Genomic DNA, 20986 nt, shown 5'->3' on the forward strand with positions numbered 1-20986 from the left:
AATAAGTATGTTAAACTAGAGCATTCTGTTAGGAGGGAGTGTGTATGAAGGGGGCTTGCAATGGCATGAGTGAGCAGTGTGTTGTGAGCTATAGTGTAATATGTCTAGTATATTGTGTGATATGTTCTGTGTCTAGCGTGTTGAGTGTCTGAGGTGTGGTTTTTGTAGTATGTTGTGTGTCTGAGGTGTGGTGTTTGTAATGTGTTGCGTGTCTGAGATGTGGTGTTTAGTGTGTTGTGTGTCTGAGGTGTGGTGTTTGTAGTGTGTTGTGTGTCTGAGGTGTGGTGTTTAGTGTGTTGTGTGTCTGAGGTGTGGTGTTTGTAGTGTGTTGTGTGTCTGAGGTGTGGTGTTTGTAGTGTGTTGTGTATCTGAGGTGTGGTGTTTGTAGTGTGTTGTGTATCTGAGGTGTGGTGTGTGCCTATAGTTTTGGGGTGTGGCACTGCCTTAACACTGATTTCACCTCTTGGATTAACAGGTCTGCAGCATTCACTGGACCCTCTGCTGTCTGCCTGCTGCATGCTGGGAAATGGAGTTCGGTTGTGAAGGGTGAAGCAAGGCTTGTCTGGATGCAGTCACCATCCTCATAGGAAAACCTGGAAAGCAATGCATTTACTATAGAACTTTCATAGTTTACCAGACTTCCCAGTGTGCAATACTCATACACACACCTAGACATGAAAGCATGCTCTGCTTACTCTCACCGTTGCATGAAATTGTTGTTGTTTGTGTTGTAGTTGTCTGTGTTGGGGAGGTAGGCAAAGTAAGAGGGAGAACTGAGCACAGCATCCTCTGGCCTGCTGTCGGTGACCTGTAGGGGGCGCTGGCTGGTCACCTGAGTAGGCATAGGACTTCCCCGCCGTAGGGTGAATGGGTCGACATGGTTCCCGAACAGTCCACCTGCACGCTGGTGGGACACAGAGACAGACACAGAGACAAATGCAGAGACAGACACAGAGACAAACGCAGAGACAAACACAGAGACAAACACAGAGACAGACACAGGGAAAGACGCAGAGACAGACACAGAGACAAACGCAGAGACAGACACAGAGACAAACACAGAGACAGACGCAGAGACAGACACGGAGACAGACGCAGAGAAAGACGCAGAGACAGACACAGAGACAGACTGTTTATTTACAGCTCTACAGTGTCAGCCTGAAGGCAGAAGGTTATTTGACGTTCTGTAGGTTGACCATAGTGGCCACTGTGTTCACAGTAAGTGTGAGTGCAGGACGTTTGGAGTTTGTCTCTCTCACAAACCCTGAAGACGGCGTCCTCATCATCCGTAGCTCTGTCCATGTCGTCTTCATTCAGCAGGTCCCCGGAGATCGCCCTCTGCAGCTCTGGAGCTGCCTCCTCTTCGATGCTGCGCAGACCAGCCTGTGTTGGAAGGTGGTAGTGGGTGGGGCCAGGGTGAGTGGGTGGGGCCAAGGGAAGGGGGTGGGACCACGAGATGGGGCAGGATTGAGAGGAGGGTTTTAGAGGTCCAAGTGGACTGTGATGAGTGAGAAGAAGAATTGTCTGGAGGTCTCACCTGGATCTCGTTGGTGGTTTTCTTCTTGGCTGGCCGGTAGCCATAATATTCCTCCTGTCGCTTCATAAACTTTCTGAAGTGCTCCTGGATGAGGAATGTGGCATAGAACTTCCCAACCGTCACCTCATCATCTGAAACACGTGATTATATGAGCAACCCACACATCTGCTGACACAGCCCCAAGGGCCAGTGCCCTGGCGATGACATCACATACTGACCTCCGATGGGTGGGATGACCTGGTCCAGAAGCTTCATACTGGTTCGCTTCCAGATTTTCTTTATAATGGCTCGCAGCTCCTCATTGGCTTGCTGGAAGTTACCTGGCCAATGCAGAATCGGGATGAATATGAATTTATGCTTATAAAAACTTTGCTTGAAAAAAACTCTAAGTGTGTGAGATAGTGGCGGTAACATTATGTTTTGAATATCTCTATAAGTTAAATGTAGTCTGTCTGTGTCCACACAGTCATACAGGTGTGCAGGAGTTATACAGGCGTGCAGGATTGTGTATGTGTATACCTTCTGTTTTGATTCTGAGTGCGGTTCGAACTAGCGCAAATAGTGTCGCATTGAAGGTGACCGTTCCATCACTATTCAGAGGCATGTTCATGGAGATCAGTCTCTGTAGCCACATGACCCCCCCCACACACACACACACACACACACACACACACACACACACAATCAAACATGCAGTGGGGTAGGATTTAATTACAAGTATTATATTTATAAACATTTATGTAGGTTGAATTTGAACGTGTGTGTGTGTGTGTGTGTGTGTGTGTGTGTGCTACCTTGCAGGCAACACGATGGGGGCAGAACTTGCCAAACCCTAGTGGGGGCTGGATCCTCCGCAGTAGAGTCACTACGTCCAGGTGTTTAATGCGCCCTCTGGGGGAGAACACAGACATTACATCTCTTTGATTGCACATTACAGCTCTTGATTAGGACATAAAATTTATTTATTAGCACATGAGAACACAGACATTACAGCTCTCAATTAGGACATTGTAGCTCTTTATTAGCACATATGCCAGCTCCTCCTGTACTGCTCCTGTTTGGTGCTTGTCCTGATCTAACACACCTACACCCGTTCATGAATGGTTTGAATATTAAAGTTTAGACTAAGACAAAAATGTGACGATTTCCCTGAACTGGGATCAGGACCCTCTTAAATGCTGTAGCACCTCCACATGAAAGTTGTCAGCTGATTGGTTGTTTACTCACGTGGCCTCAGGGTCATACTCCGCCCAGATCTTCTTAAATTCATCAAGATGATGCGGGCCAAGGATGGACCAATCACGAGTTAGATAGTCAAAGTTGTCCATGATGACCGCCACAAACAGGTTAATGATCTAACAGGAGTGCACACAAAATGAGTCCTCTGTGTGTCTGCATGTGTGTAGGGTAGATGTGTGTGAGGAGTGTATTGTATATTTCTAGGGTGTGTGTCTGTGTGTTTTGTGTCTATACGTTTGTATGTTGGTATAGCATTCACCAAGAAAGCACAGAGCATGTAGAAGCTCATGAAATAGAGGACGGCAATGCCTGAGCCACAGGTGTACTCCTCCCCCGGCAGGTAGTCGGACTTGGGATCACAGCGCTGGCCGTACAGACATCCCAACATCACCTCTTGCCATGCTTCACCTGTGGCACACCTGTGCGCGCGCACACACACACACACACACACACACACACACACACACACACACACACACACACACACACACACACACACACACACACACACACCCACACACACACACAGACAAATACACTCAGGTGAGCTCTGCACAACATCAGTGAACTTAAACACCTGTACAAACAAACAAACAAACACACGCACGCACGCACGCATGCACGCACACACACACACACATGGACAAGGTGTATTTGGTTAGGTGAGAGGTGATGAATAAATGGGAACTTACCTGAACAATACTAGAACAGCCTGGGGAAACGTCTGGAAGTTGTTGTTGCGATTGATGACTGTTCCATCAATTAGTGCAATTTTCCCAAATACCTATAGGGGACAGACATAGCACAATTTCTTTCTATAAGACAACAGATGCTTTCACTTCATTTTTGGCAATTATGTGAGTATGTGAGCATGGGTGAGTGTGTACGTATTTGTGAGTATGTGAGCATGGGTGAGTTTGTAAGTATTTGTGAGTATGTGAGCATGGGTGAGTGTGTATATGAGCATGTGTGAGTGTGAGTATGTGAATTTGTGTGTATGAGTGTGTGAGAATGTGTATGTGAGTTTGTGTGTGTGTATATGTGTGCGTGTGTGTGTGAGTGTGTGAGCTTGTGTGTTTGGTCTCACCTGCATGCCAATGACAGCGTAGATGAAGAAAAGCATGACAATTAGCAACGCCACATATGGCAGAGCCTACACAAACACACACACACACACACACACACACACACACACACACACACACATACACACACACAGAGAAAAAAGAATAGTGAATAATATGCATTCAAACATCATATGACCATGAACACAAAATAATGTTGAAGGTGAAGGTGGTACTTTAACCAGTGCTGTGTGTTAGTTTAAGAGGGTTACAGTCCACTGTGGTGGTGTGTGTTAGTTAAAGGCGGTTACAGTCCACAGTGGCGGTGTGTGTTAGTTTAAGAGGGTTACAGTCCACTGTGGTGGTGTGTGTTAGTTTAAGGCAGTTACAGTCCACAGTGGCGGTGTGTGTTAGTTTAAGAGAGTTCCAGTCCATAGTGGTGTGTGTCAGTTTAAGAGGGTTACAGTCCCCAGGGGTGTGTGTGATAAACATGATAGACATGATAAAAGCAGGTACAGTACTCTGGTCTTCCTATGAATGATGCTTTCTGTGAGATTTTGGTACCTCTGTAAATACTGGTATTCCTGTAAATACTGGCCTATTCACACATCTGACCTGGAAGGACTTGATGAAGGTCCACAGGAGGTTCCGAATCCCCTCAAAACGATTGAGAAGTTTCACCAGACGCATCACCCGGAAAAGCCGGAAAAGCGTGATAGACACACTCATATTCTCAGTGTCCTGCACAAACCCACAAACACAGACTCTCATAAGTTACACACACAAACCCACAAACACACTCTCATAAGTTACATTCACACATATATAACACATGCACACACACATATACACAGAAATAGACCGTAGAATCAGAACATAGATGTGTACATCAGTACTTACAGCTATGGCTTGCATTGGGTTTACCTCCTGAGGACAGAAACACAAACACATCTATGACTGCTTTCACTCATTCACACTCACTTTTATTCAATATACAAATAATTAGGAATCTGATCTAAATGGCAGGATCTGTGTTAGCATGTATCATTAAAGGGTGATTAGCAGTTTTACCAATCCCAAAACACAAAATTGGGCCCAATTTGCAATTACTTAAGCACTGCCTGCATATCTAACTCTAAAACTCTGAGACATTTCTGATTGGAGATGGCAGGCCCGTTGACAGTCTTGCAGGGGCCCGGGACAAGAAAGTTTCATGTGCCCCCCCCATATTACAGTATATAATATAGCCACATATCAAAGCTGTTTCTGACAGCTGACTGGTTTATACTTGACGCATCGCCAGCGGCGCGAGGGTTCGCGCGAAAATGACGTAATGCCTCGCGCGCTGTCGGTTCGCAAGGTCGTGCACCTCTCGAATTTTGTAACTTCGCGCGAGTCGCGCTTCAGCGCCATGAACAAAGTCATGTTTGTAGGGTTCATACACCTTTACAAGGTAGAATTCAAGCACGTGTACGTCACTTTAAAGGTCCATTTCAATATTTTCCAGCACGTTAAACTTAATTAAGTTAAATATTTATACATATACTCGAAATGATTCGAAATAATTCGCTTTTTATCACATTATTTAATGGTTGTTTATTTTCAAAACGCCCAATCTTAATGTCTTCACGAGAACTGTTCAGTCAGACAGCTATTTGTTGTGAAACAAAGTAGTTACAATTTCAAGCCTTTTCAAGTACTTTAGCCTAAATTCCAGCACTTTTCAAACCTGGAACACAATGCAACATTAAAATTCGTCAGGTAAATGTTTTTCCTTTCTTTTCTGCGCTCCAGATTTCTGTATTTACTTTAACTATCCACCACTGTATTTCCCGCTGTTGGGCCAGTACCAGCCGGCTACGGTCGGTGCTGGATCAAACCATTTTCCAGTGGGAGGCGGGGGTGTATGCACTTAATGGAAAATATGCAGATAGGTAAAAAACATATATTGAGCCATTGAGCTTATTATGAGTACATAATTTTATATTAATGAAAGATTTCAAGATTATTTAAAAATTATAGACTTTAAATAAAAAATAAATTGCTGGGCTCTTTGATGGCCCCCCCTGGCCCTAGGGCCCGGGACAACAGACCCGGTTGTCCCCCCCTGTCGACGGGGCTGGGAGATGGAACGTATATAATCACCATGGCCCATGACCAAATGTCACTTCTAGACTCTCAACTAAACATTACAGGCAATAACATGCAGGTTCAGGAGGAAATCTGATCTAAAACACTTCTGAAGGTAACACCACATACCATACCATGCCCAGGCCAACCACACAGCAAATCTAAGGTACACTACAATTAGCACCGTAACTAAGTGTAACAACAGGCTGCGCTAAGCAACAGTTACCGCACAACCAGTCAGACAGTAGAGTCCTCCCTGGGCAGCCATGGCAGCCTGCAGCAGGAGGGAGAGAAAGAGAGAGAGAAAGAGATTGAGGGGGGTGGGGGGTGGGTGGGAGAGAGATGAAGAAGAGAAAGGAGATGTGGGAATGTGGGAACACAGCGATAGCAATATAGGGTATATAGAGAAAAGAAATAAAGGCAAAGAGAAAGAAAGAAAGGAAAGAGAAGGAGGGAGGGGTGGAGAGAGAGATAAAGGGAGGGAGGAATAAAGAGAGGGATGTAGGAAGAAGAGTTAGTTCACATGTGACTGCATGTGTGTGTGTGTATGCCGTATGCAGAGTGTGTGCACGGAGGAATGAATATGGGAGACAAATACAAAGAAAAATGATCACCAGAGAAAAGAGTTTCTGATCAAATGGATAACACAGCGGACGTTGTGAAGCTTTCTTCTCCATTACAAAGCTCAGTCTGAATTAACTTCATTAAATTGTTCTCAATAATCTGTCTGAGTAAAGAATCATCCCACATGAGACTACAGCATAAAGTGACTACGCTGCTGTTGTAACAGAAATGAAAGCCAGGTGAAGGCATGACTGCAGGTGTGACAGAACACAGCTGTATGGGAGGAGGCGTGGTCAAAACACAGGTGTATGGGAGGAGGCGTGGTCAGAAAACAGGCAGAGCTGGAACAGTGCTGGCGGGTGATTTAAATGATTGACAGCTGCGCACCACACAGTAGTGGTGGGTGGGGCTGAGGGCAGAGCCAAGGGAGACAGGTACAGGTACTGACCGTCTCAGGTGAGCTAGAGTTGAAGAGGACGGCTGGCAGGGGGGCGTGGCTAGAGTGCCGCTGGCAAATCATGGGATAGATACAGTCCAAACAGTCAACATAGTGGTGTCTATGTGAAGCTCTTATATTAACCTGCAGGTAGTACTAAAAGATTCATGAATGATACATACATCAATTTCACTCAGAATGACATCAACAATGCTGCCCACAACGATGACAAAGTCAAACACATTCCAGGGATCCCCAAAATAGCCCTGGAAAATAAAGAGGAATAAATTTTTATAAAGTATCCTTACATTAGCTGACATATGTGCATTGAAAAAATCTATTTCATTTTCTCTGAGGCATCACAGACAGTACAGTGACCTGACCTTGGCCTTAAAGGCTCCTAGCTTAAGAATCAACTCTCCAGTAAAGAGCACGGTGAAAATCACGTTCAGCATGTCCGACAGGTGCGTGATGTGCTCCGACTGGTTACAGTGCTGGAAGAGAACAAATAATATACAACAGAACAGTAGACCATAGAGGAAGTGAGCCAACAATATTCTGGGCATTCAGAAAATAAGATGGTGTTGATGTAGAAGTCTTATGAGCACGGCTGATTTTTTTACATGCAGAAGAGGCGCAGCAACAGACATGGCATGGTAACAGAAAAGGGGCGTGGTAATAGACAGGAGGCGTGGCCATACCTGCATGCCCAGGCACATGGTGTTGAGCATGATGAGGAGGAACATGAGGTACTCGAAGTAGCAGGACGTGACTATGTACCACACCTGGTACTGGTAGGGGTTCTTGGGAATGTAGCATCGCAGTGGACGAGCTTTCAAAGCGTACTGCACACACTGGCGCTGGAGAGAGGACACAAACACACATGTACCTACAGTACACATGTATGTAGAGATAAAGCCTGAATTCTGTCACACTACTTTCCATAGTTAAACATGCTGTTTCAATACAGCCAACCTAAAGTGAACCAGGGCTACATCTGGGTGGGTGGATGTGTTGTACCTGAAGAGCTGGGTGGTGTACGTGTGCAGGTAGGGGCTGTACCTGTGTAGCTGGGTGGTGTACGTGTGCAGGTAGGGGCTGTACCTGTGTAGCTGGGTGGTGTACGTGTGCAGGTAGGGGCTGTACCTGTGTAGCTGGGTGGTGTACGTGTGCAGGTAGGGGCTGTACCTGTGTAGCTGGGTGGTGCATCTACCTGGTTCTTGTCCAGTTCACAGTTCTTGTACTCCTGCTCTCCCTGCTCCTGGAAGGTGACAATGACGAAGCCGACGAAGATATTCATCATGAAGAAGGCGATGAGGATAAGGTAGACGATGAAGAAGATGGAGATCTCAGTGCGGTTGTTGTACACAGGGCCAACATCTTCCATGCTGGAGTCAATGGCTTTATACAGCAGCCTACACACACAGCAGTGATGAAAAAACACGTTCATACACATTCCTGTAGAATATAGATGAAAAAGGTGTACAGAGTCCAGGTATGCTGAAGTTTGAGGTGGGGGTATCTGATATGCGAGGGGGCAAAGATGTGATGTGTGAGGGGGGTATTTGATGGGAGTATGTAGGCAGTACTTGGGCCAGCCCTCGAATGTGGACACAGTGAAGAGCGCCAGCATGCCACTCAGCACATTGTCAAAGTTGAGGTCGCTGTTGGTCCACTCTCGGCGGCGGATCACCATGTCGTGTAGCGCCTTCTCCTCATACTTGATGAAGTTGCCCCTGAGAGAGGTGATGTAGAGTAAGAGAATTATCATTCCAACACCACTAAACATCACAACATGAGAACATGGCAGAGTAAGCAGTTGCATTTTGCAGGCTCCAGTGTAAATGGTGCTTGACTACAAATTTGTGCACATTTTGCTTCACACAGCGTGTTAATTGAAAGCTTTGGGAACCCTGGTGTTTTTTTTTTTTTTTTTTGCGACAAATACAACTACACAAGTTTTTTTTGTCAACTTTAAGAAACAAGTTAAAATGGATGACCACGGCTATGATCTGGCCACTCTCCCCAGAGCGAACAACAATGGAAACAGTGAAGTTACAAACTTTGAAATTTATGAGCAGATGTCTAAGGCTGAAAAAATCAACCAGGCACACACTTCAATCAAACCTCACCATCCAAAAAAGTATGAGAAAGGCAATAAAAACCCTCACAATGACTGTATTGGCAAGACCATTCTGCTGGTGGTCAATTCACTAACAAAGATCAAAGTATCTAGGAACCTTTAATTAGTAAGTAATCACTTTCTGTATCCCTGGGGTATAAATATGGCATTATACAGAGGTAAGAGATTTCTCTTATTCACGCTTAAACATGGGAAAGACAAGAGAACACATTACTCAAGTAAAGCATATGTGTGATGACCTTCATAAATCAGGGAGGATCGGTGATGATGTTTCTCCTCCAAAGGAACTGGGAACTTTGTAAGGATACATGGAATCATGAACTCTTTGAAATATCAGGACATTTTGAATCAGAATCTGGTCGCCTCTGCCCAAAAGCTGAAGATGGGTCGTCACTGGGTCTTTCAGCAAGTTAATTACCCTAAACATGTGGCCAAATCTACCCAAAAATAGTTCACAAGGCACAAAATAAAGCTCCTCTCATGACCATCTCAGTCCCCAAACCTCAACCTAATAGAAAACCTGTGGGGTGAGCTGAAGAGGAGAACACATATGACAAGTGTTACGTCCAGCTCCACCCTCCTTCCCAGTCCCGTGTCGTGTCCCGCCTTGTTTTCTCGTTTCCTTGGTTTTCCTTCTCAGGGTATATACAGAGATTCTTAAGTTGAATTTAATACCTTTTTAATACCTTTTTAATACCTACAAAATATTTTTTAATACCAGCATGACAAAGCGGCGACTGAAGTGGCCTCTCGGTTGTTGCTAACCACTAGCCTAAAACTGGCCTAAACCAGTCTTAAAACAGGTATGAAAATTGGTCAGGGGTTAAAAAGGTGAGAAGGCCGGGTGATGACAGGTGATGGCATGGGGATACGGCGATTACCATTACGCAAGGACGTTAGGAGCGGGTTTGACATGGGGGACGATGAAACATTTGCTATCAAATCAAAGCCCACCCTATCCTCTAAAATAATTATATAAACTGATTCCACTGTAGGTAAGGTAGTTAATCACTGTATGTATAGTGACATAGAACATTTGTGGAATTACAGTAAATTGCAAATAATAAACAAAATACAACATGATACTGTTGTCCACAAACTTTAAATAAAGTATGCATGCAATGTATGGATTATATTCAGATATAACCCAAAAACGTTTCTCTGCCTCAGAGGATGAAACAGGGACTACTAAAAGCAACCTGGCCAGAGCTTCCACTTGCCCAAATAATCCATGTACCTCTGAAGGCAAAGCACGAATGATCTCTGCAGCTTATGCACTGTTACTGTATCTTTGTACCAGTACTCTCCTAAAAAGGGGATACATAATATTTAAAATAATATAACAACAGGTTTGATGATGATTATTATTATTATTTCTAAACTCTTAAACTATTTCCACTCTTTTTTTAAAAACTCAGAGGAGTGTTGTGTCCTGTGGTTTTATTTTTTTCTTTGGTGGCATGCTGAAATGAAATGACAAAAAAAAAAGTATGTTAAGGTTTCCTGAATAGACAAGACTAACATTAATGTTAGACAGTAAGGCTGTGTCCCCAAACAGCACACTCTGGAACATTACATACTGCACTACTGAAAACACTTCAAATCATGGTGTCCTTTTATTTATTTGTTTGTTTATTTGTTTTATTTATTATATTTTATTTTTTACACATTAAGTGTAGTAGCAGTCTGCAGTTTGGGACGTGGCCAGAGAGTAATGTAACTTTACGTTTCAGAGAGCTTTCTGACAAGCGTTAATATAAACGTTAGCTAACCCAAACCCTCCTAGTCTGTTACCATAACAGCACATTACAATAAAGCTATTTTATTGTCATATATATGGTCATACGGTTGTCTATTCATTGCTCTTATCACCGACCTCACGTTTAACGCTGGCGCAAACTACCTGCCGCTGCAGCGAGGCGAGAGCTCGGGTCAGTGACGCTATGAGTGCGGGATATTTCTGAACATCTCAACACAAGCCTTAAGAAAGCGAGAGACCCAGAGAGCACCTGACAAGTTGCTAACTACAAACACAGCGCTGCCAAACCGCGCTTTTAGAAAAAACGTTTTTAAACAGTTTCTGTGGTTTAATTTTTGGGTGGGACAAATCTACCTGTTTCTGATATTGGGTGGCCAACTGTGCCATTGAAATTTTGGAAGTGCTCTGTTTGCTTATTAAGTCAATATGATAATTTATATATATATATATATATATATATATATATATATATATATATATATATATATATATATATATATATATATATGTAAATCTCCCGAACTCCCGCACCACAAAAAAAAAAAAAACGGATCTAAACGATTCGCGTAGGTCACCCTTTTCAACTTCAAAACAGGTTACAGATTTTCATGACTGTTTAAATCCCAGAGTTTCGCTAACAGGTTTGGCGGCAAACCAGCCGGTATTTAGGTGACTGGCGCGTGTGCGGACAAACATCAGGTCACGTCTCGTGATATCACTGCTAGTAACATGTAAATAAATCTAATTTGATTAATTTTAGGAGAAAGGCCTGCACTTAACACAAATTCAAAAATGTCTAGGCAGTTGGATGAGCGTTCGAAAATTTAATACCTCGTCAGATGAAGCTTAATACTTTTTAATACTTTTTAATGGCCTTAATTTTGGCCAACTGAATTTACTACCTTTTAATACTTTTTACAACCCCGCGGACACCCTGCTTCTGTCTGTCACGCCCCTGTCCTCAGTGTTTCCACCTGAGTCTCGTTTCTCTCCCCTCTTTCAGTGTATTTAATCCCCTCTGTTTGATCCCTCATTGTCGGTCATTGTGTTGTGAGTACCTCCTTGCCCAGCCCTGCTCTCTCTGTTCTTCTCTGCCTCTTATTATTCTCTGTTGTATTCTTGTCAGCGTTCTCGTTCGTGCTCCGTATCCGGCTCTCTTTTCCTTTCTCTGTCTCTCGGTGTTTGTTTGTTAGTTCTTACCGTTTCCCCTTCACCCCGGTCAGGTTCGTTCTTTCCTAGTCCTATGATAATCCTTATATGCCTCTCTTCTGCCGTGTAGCTCCGTAGTTCTGTCGCCAGCATCTTAGTTTCGTTTGTCGTTCTCCGTTGAATGTTTACCCGTTGCCTATTCCCAGTCCTTACGTTTAGTTCTGCTTTTATGCTTTCGGTTTTGTGTTGTTCATTCGGTGTCCCGTGTCTACTGTTCAGAGTGTTCCCTGCATTCAGTACCCCGAGTATTTGTATTCTTATGTCCGTTTTGTTCCCTGTTGATTTTAAGTTGTTGTATAGGTTCTGTCCTTATAAGTAGTTCTGTTTACTGTTAGTGTGTATATTTTCCATTACGTACATTCACGTTTACTTGGTTGTCTTCCTCTGTTTTGTATTAGCCCTTCAAATCAATAATAGTCATTTGTTGCAAGGAATTAACATTTTTGATTGAGAATACAAGATCATACTGCATTGTCTTAAAATGATTTAATGGTTAAAAGACCCCCTTAATACAGTCTAGCTATTCTTCAAGGCTTCAGGTTTAGGCTCTTCCCATTTATAATTGTATGCATAAAAACATTTAATCAATTACGGTTGAAAATGAAGTTGTCACCATATGGAGACCCCCTGCCGGCCACATCCGTCTGCAGCGGCAGTAGTTTATGTTGTCCTGTTGGTGTTGCGTTTTGTCCCTCAAGTGGGTGGGGCCTATTAGGATCCCCGATACCATTTGTCTGTCTATATATGTCTTGTCTTTGTACCACTTGACTGCTGTTCATTGTACCCTTAATTTGGAGTATGTCACAGGTTTTGTTTTGTGCACTTTATCCATTAAATCCCCCCTTTTCCCTGAGACTGGTGTGATTGTTTATTTTTTATTTTCATACTTCTTGCCTGTCAGATGTTAAATATTTAGTAGAATATTAGTATCTAAGGACGTATTCAGAAGAGATGTTAACATCTCAAACCACTTAGTACTGTAAATATGAAAAAAGGCTTAGCTGTTAGTTTAGAAGGGATTTGACTATTTTTGGAAGAAATCTGTTGACTAAAGCAGATGGCATTTCCAAGGTTGTCTATCCATGTAATTCCATGTATATATCACTACAAAATATAAGGAAAGCCAACTCTATTATTTTTCAGTTTTTCTGGAAAAATAAGACCTACATTAATTGACAAGGGTGGTATTAATACATTGGACCTTCAAGCTATGGTTGGTGCATTTAGGAATAAATGCCTAAAGACCTTTTATTATGCAACAAAATTCAATGTGGTTTCATATTGCTGGTTCCATTTTTACAAAGCTGGGAGGAATTGAATTATGTGTGACTTTGAAATATTCCATTTCTCATACTTCCACAAACTATCATACTTCCACAAACTTCTTCATTTCTGGAAAATGATATTTCAACATTATGGAATAATAGGGCAATTACAGTTGGTAGGAGGTCAATATTTAGGCAAGATTGGTATGAAAGGTATTTTTTGGTAAAGAATCTTTGTTTCGGACCCTTCCCTGTGGGCGTGCCGTTACGTCGTCTGCGTGTCGTTATGTCCATGTTTGTACTTCCGTGGGTGTGGGTTGTTTGTGAGCATGTTCGTGGTTACACCTGTGCCTTGTCTCGAGGTCACGTGGGTCTGTGTAATTCACCTATTTAATGTGCGTTAACGCGGTGTCTTGTGCTCGTCTTTGTCTAAAGTTTCGTGCCTGTGTGAAAGGTGTATGTACTGTTTGCACTCCGCACGGAGCTTCACGTGTTTGTCAAGTGTTATTAAACGTTTAACGTGCCACAATTGACGTTCGTCGTTCCTCCTGCATCGAGCGTCACAGAAAGACGAGCCGAAAAATGCCAGGCTACACATCTGCGTGCAAGAAGGGGAAGAGGAAGGTGAAACACCACCACTCTTCTTCCCCCGCACGCCACCACGACACCCCCGTCCCAGTAGGGGTGAAGCAGCAGCAGGACCTGCTGCGTCAGGCTTCGATGGCCGGAGATGAAGAAGAGGCGGGAGTATTTCGGCTGGCCGCACGAAGGGTGTGGATGGAGAGGCACCGCTCTCCACCCCCGGCATACCCTGAGGAGGATTTAAGAGGGGACCCCTTCTTTGAAGCTGCGTGGCGAGAGGGACTCCGTGCATTGAGAGGGGAGTCCTCCCCCCCGGCAAGCGGTGATGAGGGCGAAGGGGGCCCTCTGGTGGTGTACGCGGGTATGGTGGCCGCGACACCTCCCGAGCTCGACTCGGGGAGTGACGAGTCGGGAGAGGAAGAAGTGGACGACGGGGCCAGTTATACGCCGTCCGTGTATTCTGCTCCCACCGTCTGCTACGGCGAGGAGGAGAGAGACGTCAGCCCTCCGCCGTCAGAGTGTTCAACTTCCACCGTTTACTACGGCGAGGAAGAACGAGACGTCAGCCCTCCGCCGTCCGTGTATTCAGCTCCCACCGTCTACTACGGCGAAGAGGAGAGAGACGTCAGCCCTCCGCCGTCAGAGTGTTCTACTCCCACCGGCTACTACGGCAAAGAGGAGAGAGACGTCAGCCCTCCGCCGTCAGAGTGTTCTACACCCACTGTCTACTCCGGCGAGGAAGAAGACGACGACGACCTCTCTGTCTGCCCCGAAAAGACCGTTAGGTCGGAGAAGGGGCGCCCGGTCAGAGTGGAGGGTCCCTGCGCGCCTTCGGAGGGGAGTGAGATGAGCTGGTCGTGCTCCCCGAACTCCGAGGAGCCGATGTCACTGGGTCAGGAGCTCTCGCAGGAGGAGGAGGAGATGGAGACGTCAGGGGGCGAGAGGACGCCACCCCGAGAGGCGCGGGGAAGCGCTGGCTTCGCTGGCGGCCAGAAGTGGGGTTTCAGGGCGCCGGCAGAGGCGCCTCGTACAGCTCCCGGTACGCGGCGCGGGGCAAGCCTCCCGGTGGTTCTCCAAGGAGCGGCAAAAGCGCCGCATCGTGCCGCAGCCAGCACGCGGCGAAAGACGCGTCCTCCGGTAGCACCCAGAGGAGGGGCAAAAGCGCCGCCTCGTACAGCAGCCAGCGCGCGGCGAAGGACACGTCCTCCGGTAACACCCGGAGGAGCGGCAGAAGCGCCGCGATCACGGCAAGAGGGCGCAGGTGCGCCCGGAGCGACACCCAGCGCTCCGGACCTGCCCGTCGGTGTTTGTTCAGGGCACTCCCGCTACGCGGGACGCTCCGGGAGTAGCGAGCCCCTGGTGGGGGGTTCTGTTACGGAACAGCTCCGGACCCTTCCCTGTGGGCGTGCCGTTACGTCGCCTGCGTGTCGTTATGTCCATGTTTGTACTTCCGTGGGTGTGGGTTGTTTGTGAGCGTGTTCGTGGTTACACCTGTGCCTTGTCTCGAGGTCACGTGGGTCTGTGTAATTCACCTATTTAATGTGCGTTAACGCGGTGTCTTGTGCTCGTCTTTGTCTAAAGTTTCGTGCCTGTGTGAAAGGTGTATGTACTGTTTGCACTCCGCACGGAGCTTCACGTGTTTGTCAAGTGTTATTAAACGTTTAACGTGCCACAATTGACATTCGTCGTTCCTCCTGCATCGAGCGTCACAATCTTTTAGATTGTGATCTTTTAAAAGTTATCATCCTTTTAAGGTGGTGTGCAAAGCGATTCCTTTAGTATTGATTCAGTTACTCAAAATGTCATTGTATATTCTGAGGTAACTGTTTCAATACCCATGTTAAAAGTGAATGACTGTAACTTATTGACTAAGTGTAAGAACAAGATTCCAAATTTGTTATGCTATAAATCATCTCACACCAGATCTCTAGATACTTATTGTTCTAATCTCTCATTGTATGGCTTTGTTACACCCCCCTCTACAATAAAAGAGAAGGACAGAAGGAGATGAACTTACTGACATTCTGCTTCAGTCATTTTGAGTGGATCTGTGCATGCATAGAATTTACCCTGTGAACAAAAAAATCTGTCAAACCACAAGGCCTCCAAACACTATCAACATCACAGCAATAGCAAACACTATCAACATCACAGCAGACACTCAACATCACAGCAACAGGAAACAGAAATTTATTTATGGGAAATGAGAAAACCGAGAGAACCGTCACAAAATGCATGAAAGTATAAATGTTTGTGCTTTTTGTGACAGCATATTCATAGCACATTTACAGCATTCTCTCTAAACCTGCTATCTCCTCACTGGGTCTGGTTTCTGAGCTTCTTACCTTGAAGAGCTGGACTCCAATGCAGGCGAACATGAAGTCCAGGAGCATTGTAACCAATACAATGTTTCCAATGGTCTTAATAGCCACAAACACACACTGGACCACATGCTGGAACACAGGAGACAAAACACAGGATTATACTGCATTGACATTTGTGTCAAAATTCTGGTCTCTGATCATCCATCCATCCATCCATCCATCCATTTTCAACCACATATCCAGGTCTAGGTCATGGAGCAGTAGCCTAAGCAAAGAGGCCCAAGTCTCCCTCTCCCCGGCCACCTTTTCCAGCTTTTCTGGGGGTGTTTCCAGGACAGACGAGCGATATAATCCCTCCACCATGTCCTGGGTCTTCCCAGGGGGCATCTGGATCAGATGCCCGAACCAGCTCAACTGGCTCCTCTCTATGTGGAGGAGCAGCGACTCTTATAAGCGTCTTATAAGGGAGAGGCCAGACACCCTGCAGAGAAAATCCATTTCAGCCACTTCAATTCGTGATCTCATTCTTTTGGTCCCTACCCAGAGCTTGTGACTATAGGTAAGAATCAGAACGTAGATTGACCAATAAATCGAGAGCTTTGCCTTTTAGCTCAGCTCTCTCTTCATCACAACAGTCTGGTCCAGCGTCTGCAACACTGCAGCTGCAGCACCTATCCGCCTGTCAATCTCTCGTTCCATCCTTCCCTCACTCGTGAACAAGAACCAGAGGTACTTAAACTCCTTCACTTGAGGCAAGGACTCACTCCCGACCCAGAGAGGGCACTCCACCCTTGTCTGACCGAGTACCATGGTTTAAGTTTTAGAGATGCTGATTCTCATCCCGGCCGTCTCACACTTGGGTGCAAAATGATCCAGCAAGAGCTGTAGATCCTGGCCTGATGATGCCAACAGGACCACATCATCTGTAAAAAGGAGACGCGGAATCCTGAGGCCACCAAACCAAACCCCCTCTGCCACTTGGCTACGGAGAGAAATTTTGTCCATAAATGTTATGAACAGAATCAGTGACAAAGGGCAGCCCTGACGGAGTCCAACCCCAACTGGAAACCAGTCTGACTTACTGTTGGCCATGTGAACCATGTGCTCCAATTGTACAGGGACTGGATAGCCTGTAGCAGTGGGCCCAGTACCCTATACTCCTGGAGCACCCCTCAGAGGAATCCCAGAGGGACATGAATGACTTCTCCAAATCCACAAAACACATGTGGACTGGTTGAGCAAACTCTCATGCACCCTCTAGGACATTCGCTAGGCTGAAAAGCTGGTCCAGTGTTCAACGACAATGACAGAACTCTCCAACCGAGATTCCTATTCCAACCAATATTCGCCTTCTGACAGGACTCTCTTCTCCAGTATAACTGCATAGATCTTACCTGGGAGGTTGAAGAGTGTGATTCCCTGATAGTGGGAGCACACCCTCCAGTCCCCTTTCTTAAAAAGGGGAACCACCATCCCGGTCTGCCAGTCCAGAGGCACTGCCCCAATGTCCATGTGATGTTGCAAAGGCGTGTCAGCCAGAACATTCTCACAATATCCATCTTAAAGAACTCAGGGCAGATCTCAGAGCCCCAGAGCCTTTGTGCCAAGGAGTTTCACAACTGGCCACCTTGGAGTGATGGATGAACTCTTACCCAAGTCCCCCAGTTCTGCTTTCTCTATGAAAGGCGTGGTGGTGGGATTGAGAAGATCCTCAAAGTATTCCTTCCACCGCCTGATGACATCCCCATTCAAGATCAGCAGATGCCTAGCGTCAATGTATACAGTGTTGGTTGGGAACCTGAGTTGCCTGACGGTTTGCCAGAATGTTCTCAGAGCCGATCGAAAGTCACTTTCCATGGCCTCACTGAACTCTTCCCACACTGTTTTTGCCTCCATGATGGTCAGAGCCGCAATCCCCTTGGCACAGAACAAAGCCCACTCGGACTCAATGTCTCCGGCTTCCCTCAGGATGTGATCAAAGCTCTGAGAGTTAGAGGTCTTTCTGACAGGTTCCTCTGCCAGACATTCCCAGCAAACCCTCACAATACGTTTGGGTCTGTCAGGTCTGTCCGGCTTCCTCACCTGCCTTCTAGGTGGTGATCGGTTGACAGCTCAGCTCCTCTCTTTACCCGAATGTCCAAGACAATCCAAGACACATGGATGCAAGTCCAACGACACTACAAAGTCGATCATCAAACTGCGGCCTAAGGTATCCTGGTGCTATGTGCAGTGCACGGTGTTCGTTATGGACAGACTGTGACAAGTACAGAAGTCTCATAGCTTAACACCACTTGGGTGTAGATCGGGGAGGTCGTTCCTCCCAATCATGCCCTTCCAGGTCCTACTATCATTGCCCATGTGAGCATTGAATTCCCCAGCAGAACAATGGAATCCCCAGAAGGGGCACCTTCCAGTATCCCCTCCAAAGTCTCCAAGACAGCCAGGTACTCCGAACTGCCATTTGGCACATAAGCCCAAACAACAGTCAGGGCCCATTCCCCACAGGAAAACAACCCTCTTGTCTACAGGGGAAAACTCTAACAGACAGGCAGCGAGCTAGGGAGCTATGAGTAAAGGCTGGATTGTACTTTCGTGAATGACCGTAGCGCGCGACTCTCACAACAAATAGCTATCTGACTGAACAGTTCTCTTGTATTACATTAACAAACCTCTTGTAATTCCAGGGTGAAACACGAGAGAACATGAAGACGTTAAGATTGGGCGTTTTGAAAATAAACAACCATTAAATAATGTGATAAAAAAGTGAATTTTTTCGAATAATTTAGAGTATATGCATAAATATTAGGGGTGGGCACAGATAAACTTTTTAAATCTAGAATAATCTCACTGAAATCTTGAAATTAATCTAGATTAAAATGGCTCATTCAGAATATGCGTGCTACCCAAGTAATGACTAAAAGTCAGTCTTTGAGATAGGGTTTCTTAAGAGGGTGCATTAGACCAGGGGCTCATCTCCTTTTTCCAAAATGCATCAATGACTGCTTGAGAAAGCTTGTCACGTAGGGCTATGCCCCCTCTCATAGCTGTCACTTCGGTTTCCCTATTCCCTCGTGTCTGTGTTGTTCCCTGCTCCTGGATCTCGCCCTGCTCGTCTGTTTCTATGGTTTCCCCTCGTCTGCCACGCCTGTGTCATCATTGTTATCACCTGTTCCTAGTTTAGTTCTATGTATATTAGTCCCTGTGTCTCCCATGTCTGGATCGGTTGTTTTGTGCCTTGGTTCCTTTCGCCTTTTGCTGTTGCTATCTGTTTTGTCTTTATCGTGAGTATTCGTGTTCAGCGTGTGTTCTGCCTAGTCATTGTTTCCATTGCCTTGTTTTTTTCCCAAAGTCATTACCCACCTTGTGCCCGTGCCTGTCTCTGTTGTCAATGGTGTCTTTGCCTCCGTGTTTGCCTCTGCCCTGTCCCCTGGCCCCACTCCTGTGTCTGCTCCCAGTCCTGTCTCGTCCGGCCCTGCTCCCATACCTCACCCTGGCCCTGCCTGTAATGCCATGCCTCGGCCCAGCTCCTGGCCAGTCTCTGTTTCCACTGTCTCTGCCCTGCCTCAGTCTCTGTGCCCTGCCTGGCCCGGTTTTGTCCCTCCAGTCTGACCCATAGTGTCCTGTCCCATAGTGTCCTGTCCCGTGTCCGCTGTCCCTGTGCCTCGCCATGTACCATGGTTCCCTGTCCTGTCCTAGTCTGATTCCCTGTCCTGTCTGCCCTTGCGTGCCCCGGAGTGGCACGCTTTGAGGGGGGGTTCTGTCACGTAGGGCTACACCCCCTCTCATAGCTGTCACTTTGGTTTCCCTATTCCCTCGTGTCTGTGTTGTTCCCTGCTCCTGGATCCCGCCCTGCTTGTCTGTTTCTATGGTTTTCCCTCGTCTGCCACACCCATGTTATCACCTGTTCCTAGTTTAGTTCTATGTATATTAGTCCCTGTGTCTCCCATGTCTGGATCGGTTGTTTTGTGTCTCGGTTCCCTTTGCCTTTTGCTGTTGCTATCTGTTTTGTCTTTATCGTGAGTATTTGTGTTCAGCGTGTGTTCTGCCTAGTCGTTGTTTCCCCTGTCTTGTTTTGTTCCTCGTGCCACCATGCCTGTTTACCTATGTTACTCTGATTGCCCTCCCGTTATGACCCGTGACTGCTTCACTGACTTTTGCGACGAGATTCCTATTGAGCGCTATGTGTCTGCCCGACTTGGTGAACACTACAGGGAGGAGCAACCTGTAGTGCAAGTCGAGGGCAGATGGAATGAGTGCACAGACGAGTGTTTGCTTAACCCTCGGTTGGCTCTCAATGGCTTGTGCGAGCTCCCGACGCCTCAAGGGAGGCAGAGCCATCGCAGAGAGAGCAACCGAGAGGCTTGTGTGTCTGTGTATTCTTCCAGGCTCGCCCAGGACCCCGTGGAAGATGACCTTCCTCCACTGATCCCGCCAGCTACTCCACACAAGACCCCCAAGTATTTTTTGGTGGGGAGTAGTGGCCACGTCGGCTTGGCGGCTCCGCCCCCGAGGATGTCAGTATGGCGGTCCCGCCCCCCGAGGACGTCGGCTCGGCGGTTCCACCCCCAGAGGATGTCTGCTTGGCGGTCCCGCCCCCGAGCGATTCTCCTCGTTTCAGCGCCCTGTTCCCACGACCCAGAGAGGGTCATCCACGCCTCCTGTTCCCACGACCCGGAAGGGGTCTACCACGCCTCCTGTTCCCGCGACCCGGAAGGGGTCGTCGCCGGCTCCTGT

The 20986-nt window shown here is 46.4% G+C and overlaps 1 protein-coding gene across 2 annotated transcripts in view; it reads right to left on the minus strand.

Moving 5' to 3' along the window:
- Positions 1–20986, minus strand: part of cacna1sa (calcium channel, voltage-dependent, L type, alpha 1S subunit, a) — a 42135-nt gene that overhangs the window by 1934 nt on the left and 19215 nt on the right. Inside the window, exons 22-43 of one of the 2 annotated variants that reach the window (XM_077001124.1) lie at positions 16274–16381; positions 15946–15998; positions 8560–8706; positions 8184–8385; positions 7672–7830; positions 7354–7464; positions 7153–7236; positions 6983–7042; positions 6197–6244; positions 4741–4767; positions 4456–4581; positions 3864–3929; positions 3469–3560; positions 3036–3195; positions 2765–2892; positions 2332–2428; positions 2057–2159; positions 1756–1857; positions 1538–1668; positions 1264–1383; positions 702–904; positions 461–593 (exon numbers count right to left, since the gene is read on the minus strand). In XM_077001124.1, coding sequence (XP_076857239.1) covers positions 461–593; positions 702–904; positions 1264–1383; positions 1538–1668; positions 1756–1857; positions 2057–2159; positions 2332–2428; positions 2765–2892; positions 3036–3195; positions 3469–3560; positions 3864–3929; positions 4456–4581; positions 4741–4767; positions 6197–6244; positions 6983–7042; positions 7153–7236; positions 7354–7464; positions 7672–7830; positions 8184–8385; positions 8560–8706; positions 15946–15998; positions 16274–16381 — 2460 coding nt within the window. The remainder of the gene's footprint in view (positions 1–460; positions 594–701; positions 905–1263; positions 1384–1537; positions 1669–1755; positions 1858–2056; positions 2160–2331; positions 2429–2764; positions 2893–3035; positions 3196–3468; positions 3561–3863; positions 3930–4455; positions 4582–4740; positions 4768–6196; positions 6245–6982; positions 7043–7152; positions 7237–7353; positions 7465–7671; positions 7831–8183; positions 8386–8559; positions 8707–15945; positions 15999–16273; positions 16382–20986) is intronic. The other variant, XM_077001125.1, reaches the window with a different exon arrangement.

Source organism: Brachyhypopomus gauderio, chromosome 1 (genome assembly GCF_052324685.1).
Source record: "Brachyhypopomus gauderio isolate BG-103 chromosome 1, BGAUD_0.2, whole genome shotgun sequence".
In the NCBI taxonomy this organism is placed as follows: domain Eukaryota; kingdom Metazoa; phylum Chordata; class Actinopteri; order Gymnotiformes; family Hypopomidae; genus Brachyhypopomus; species Brachyhypopomus gauderio.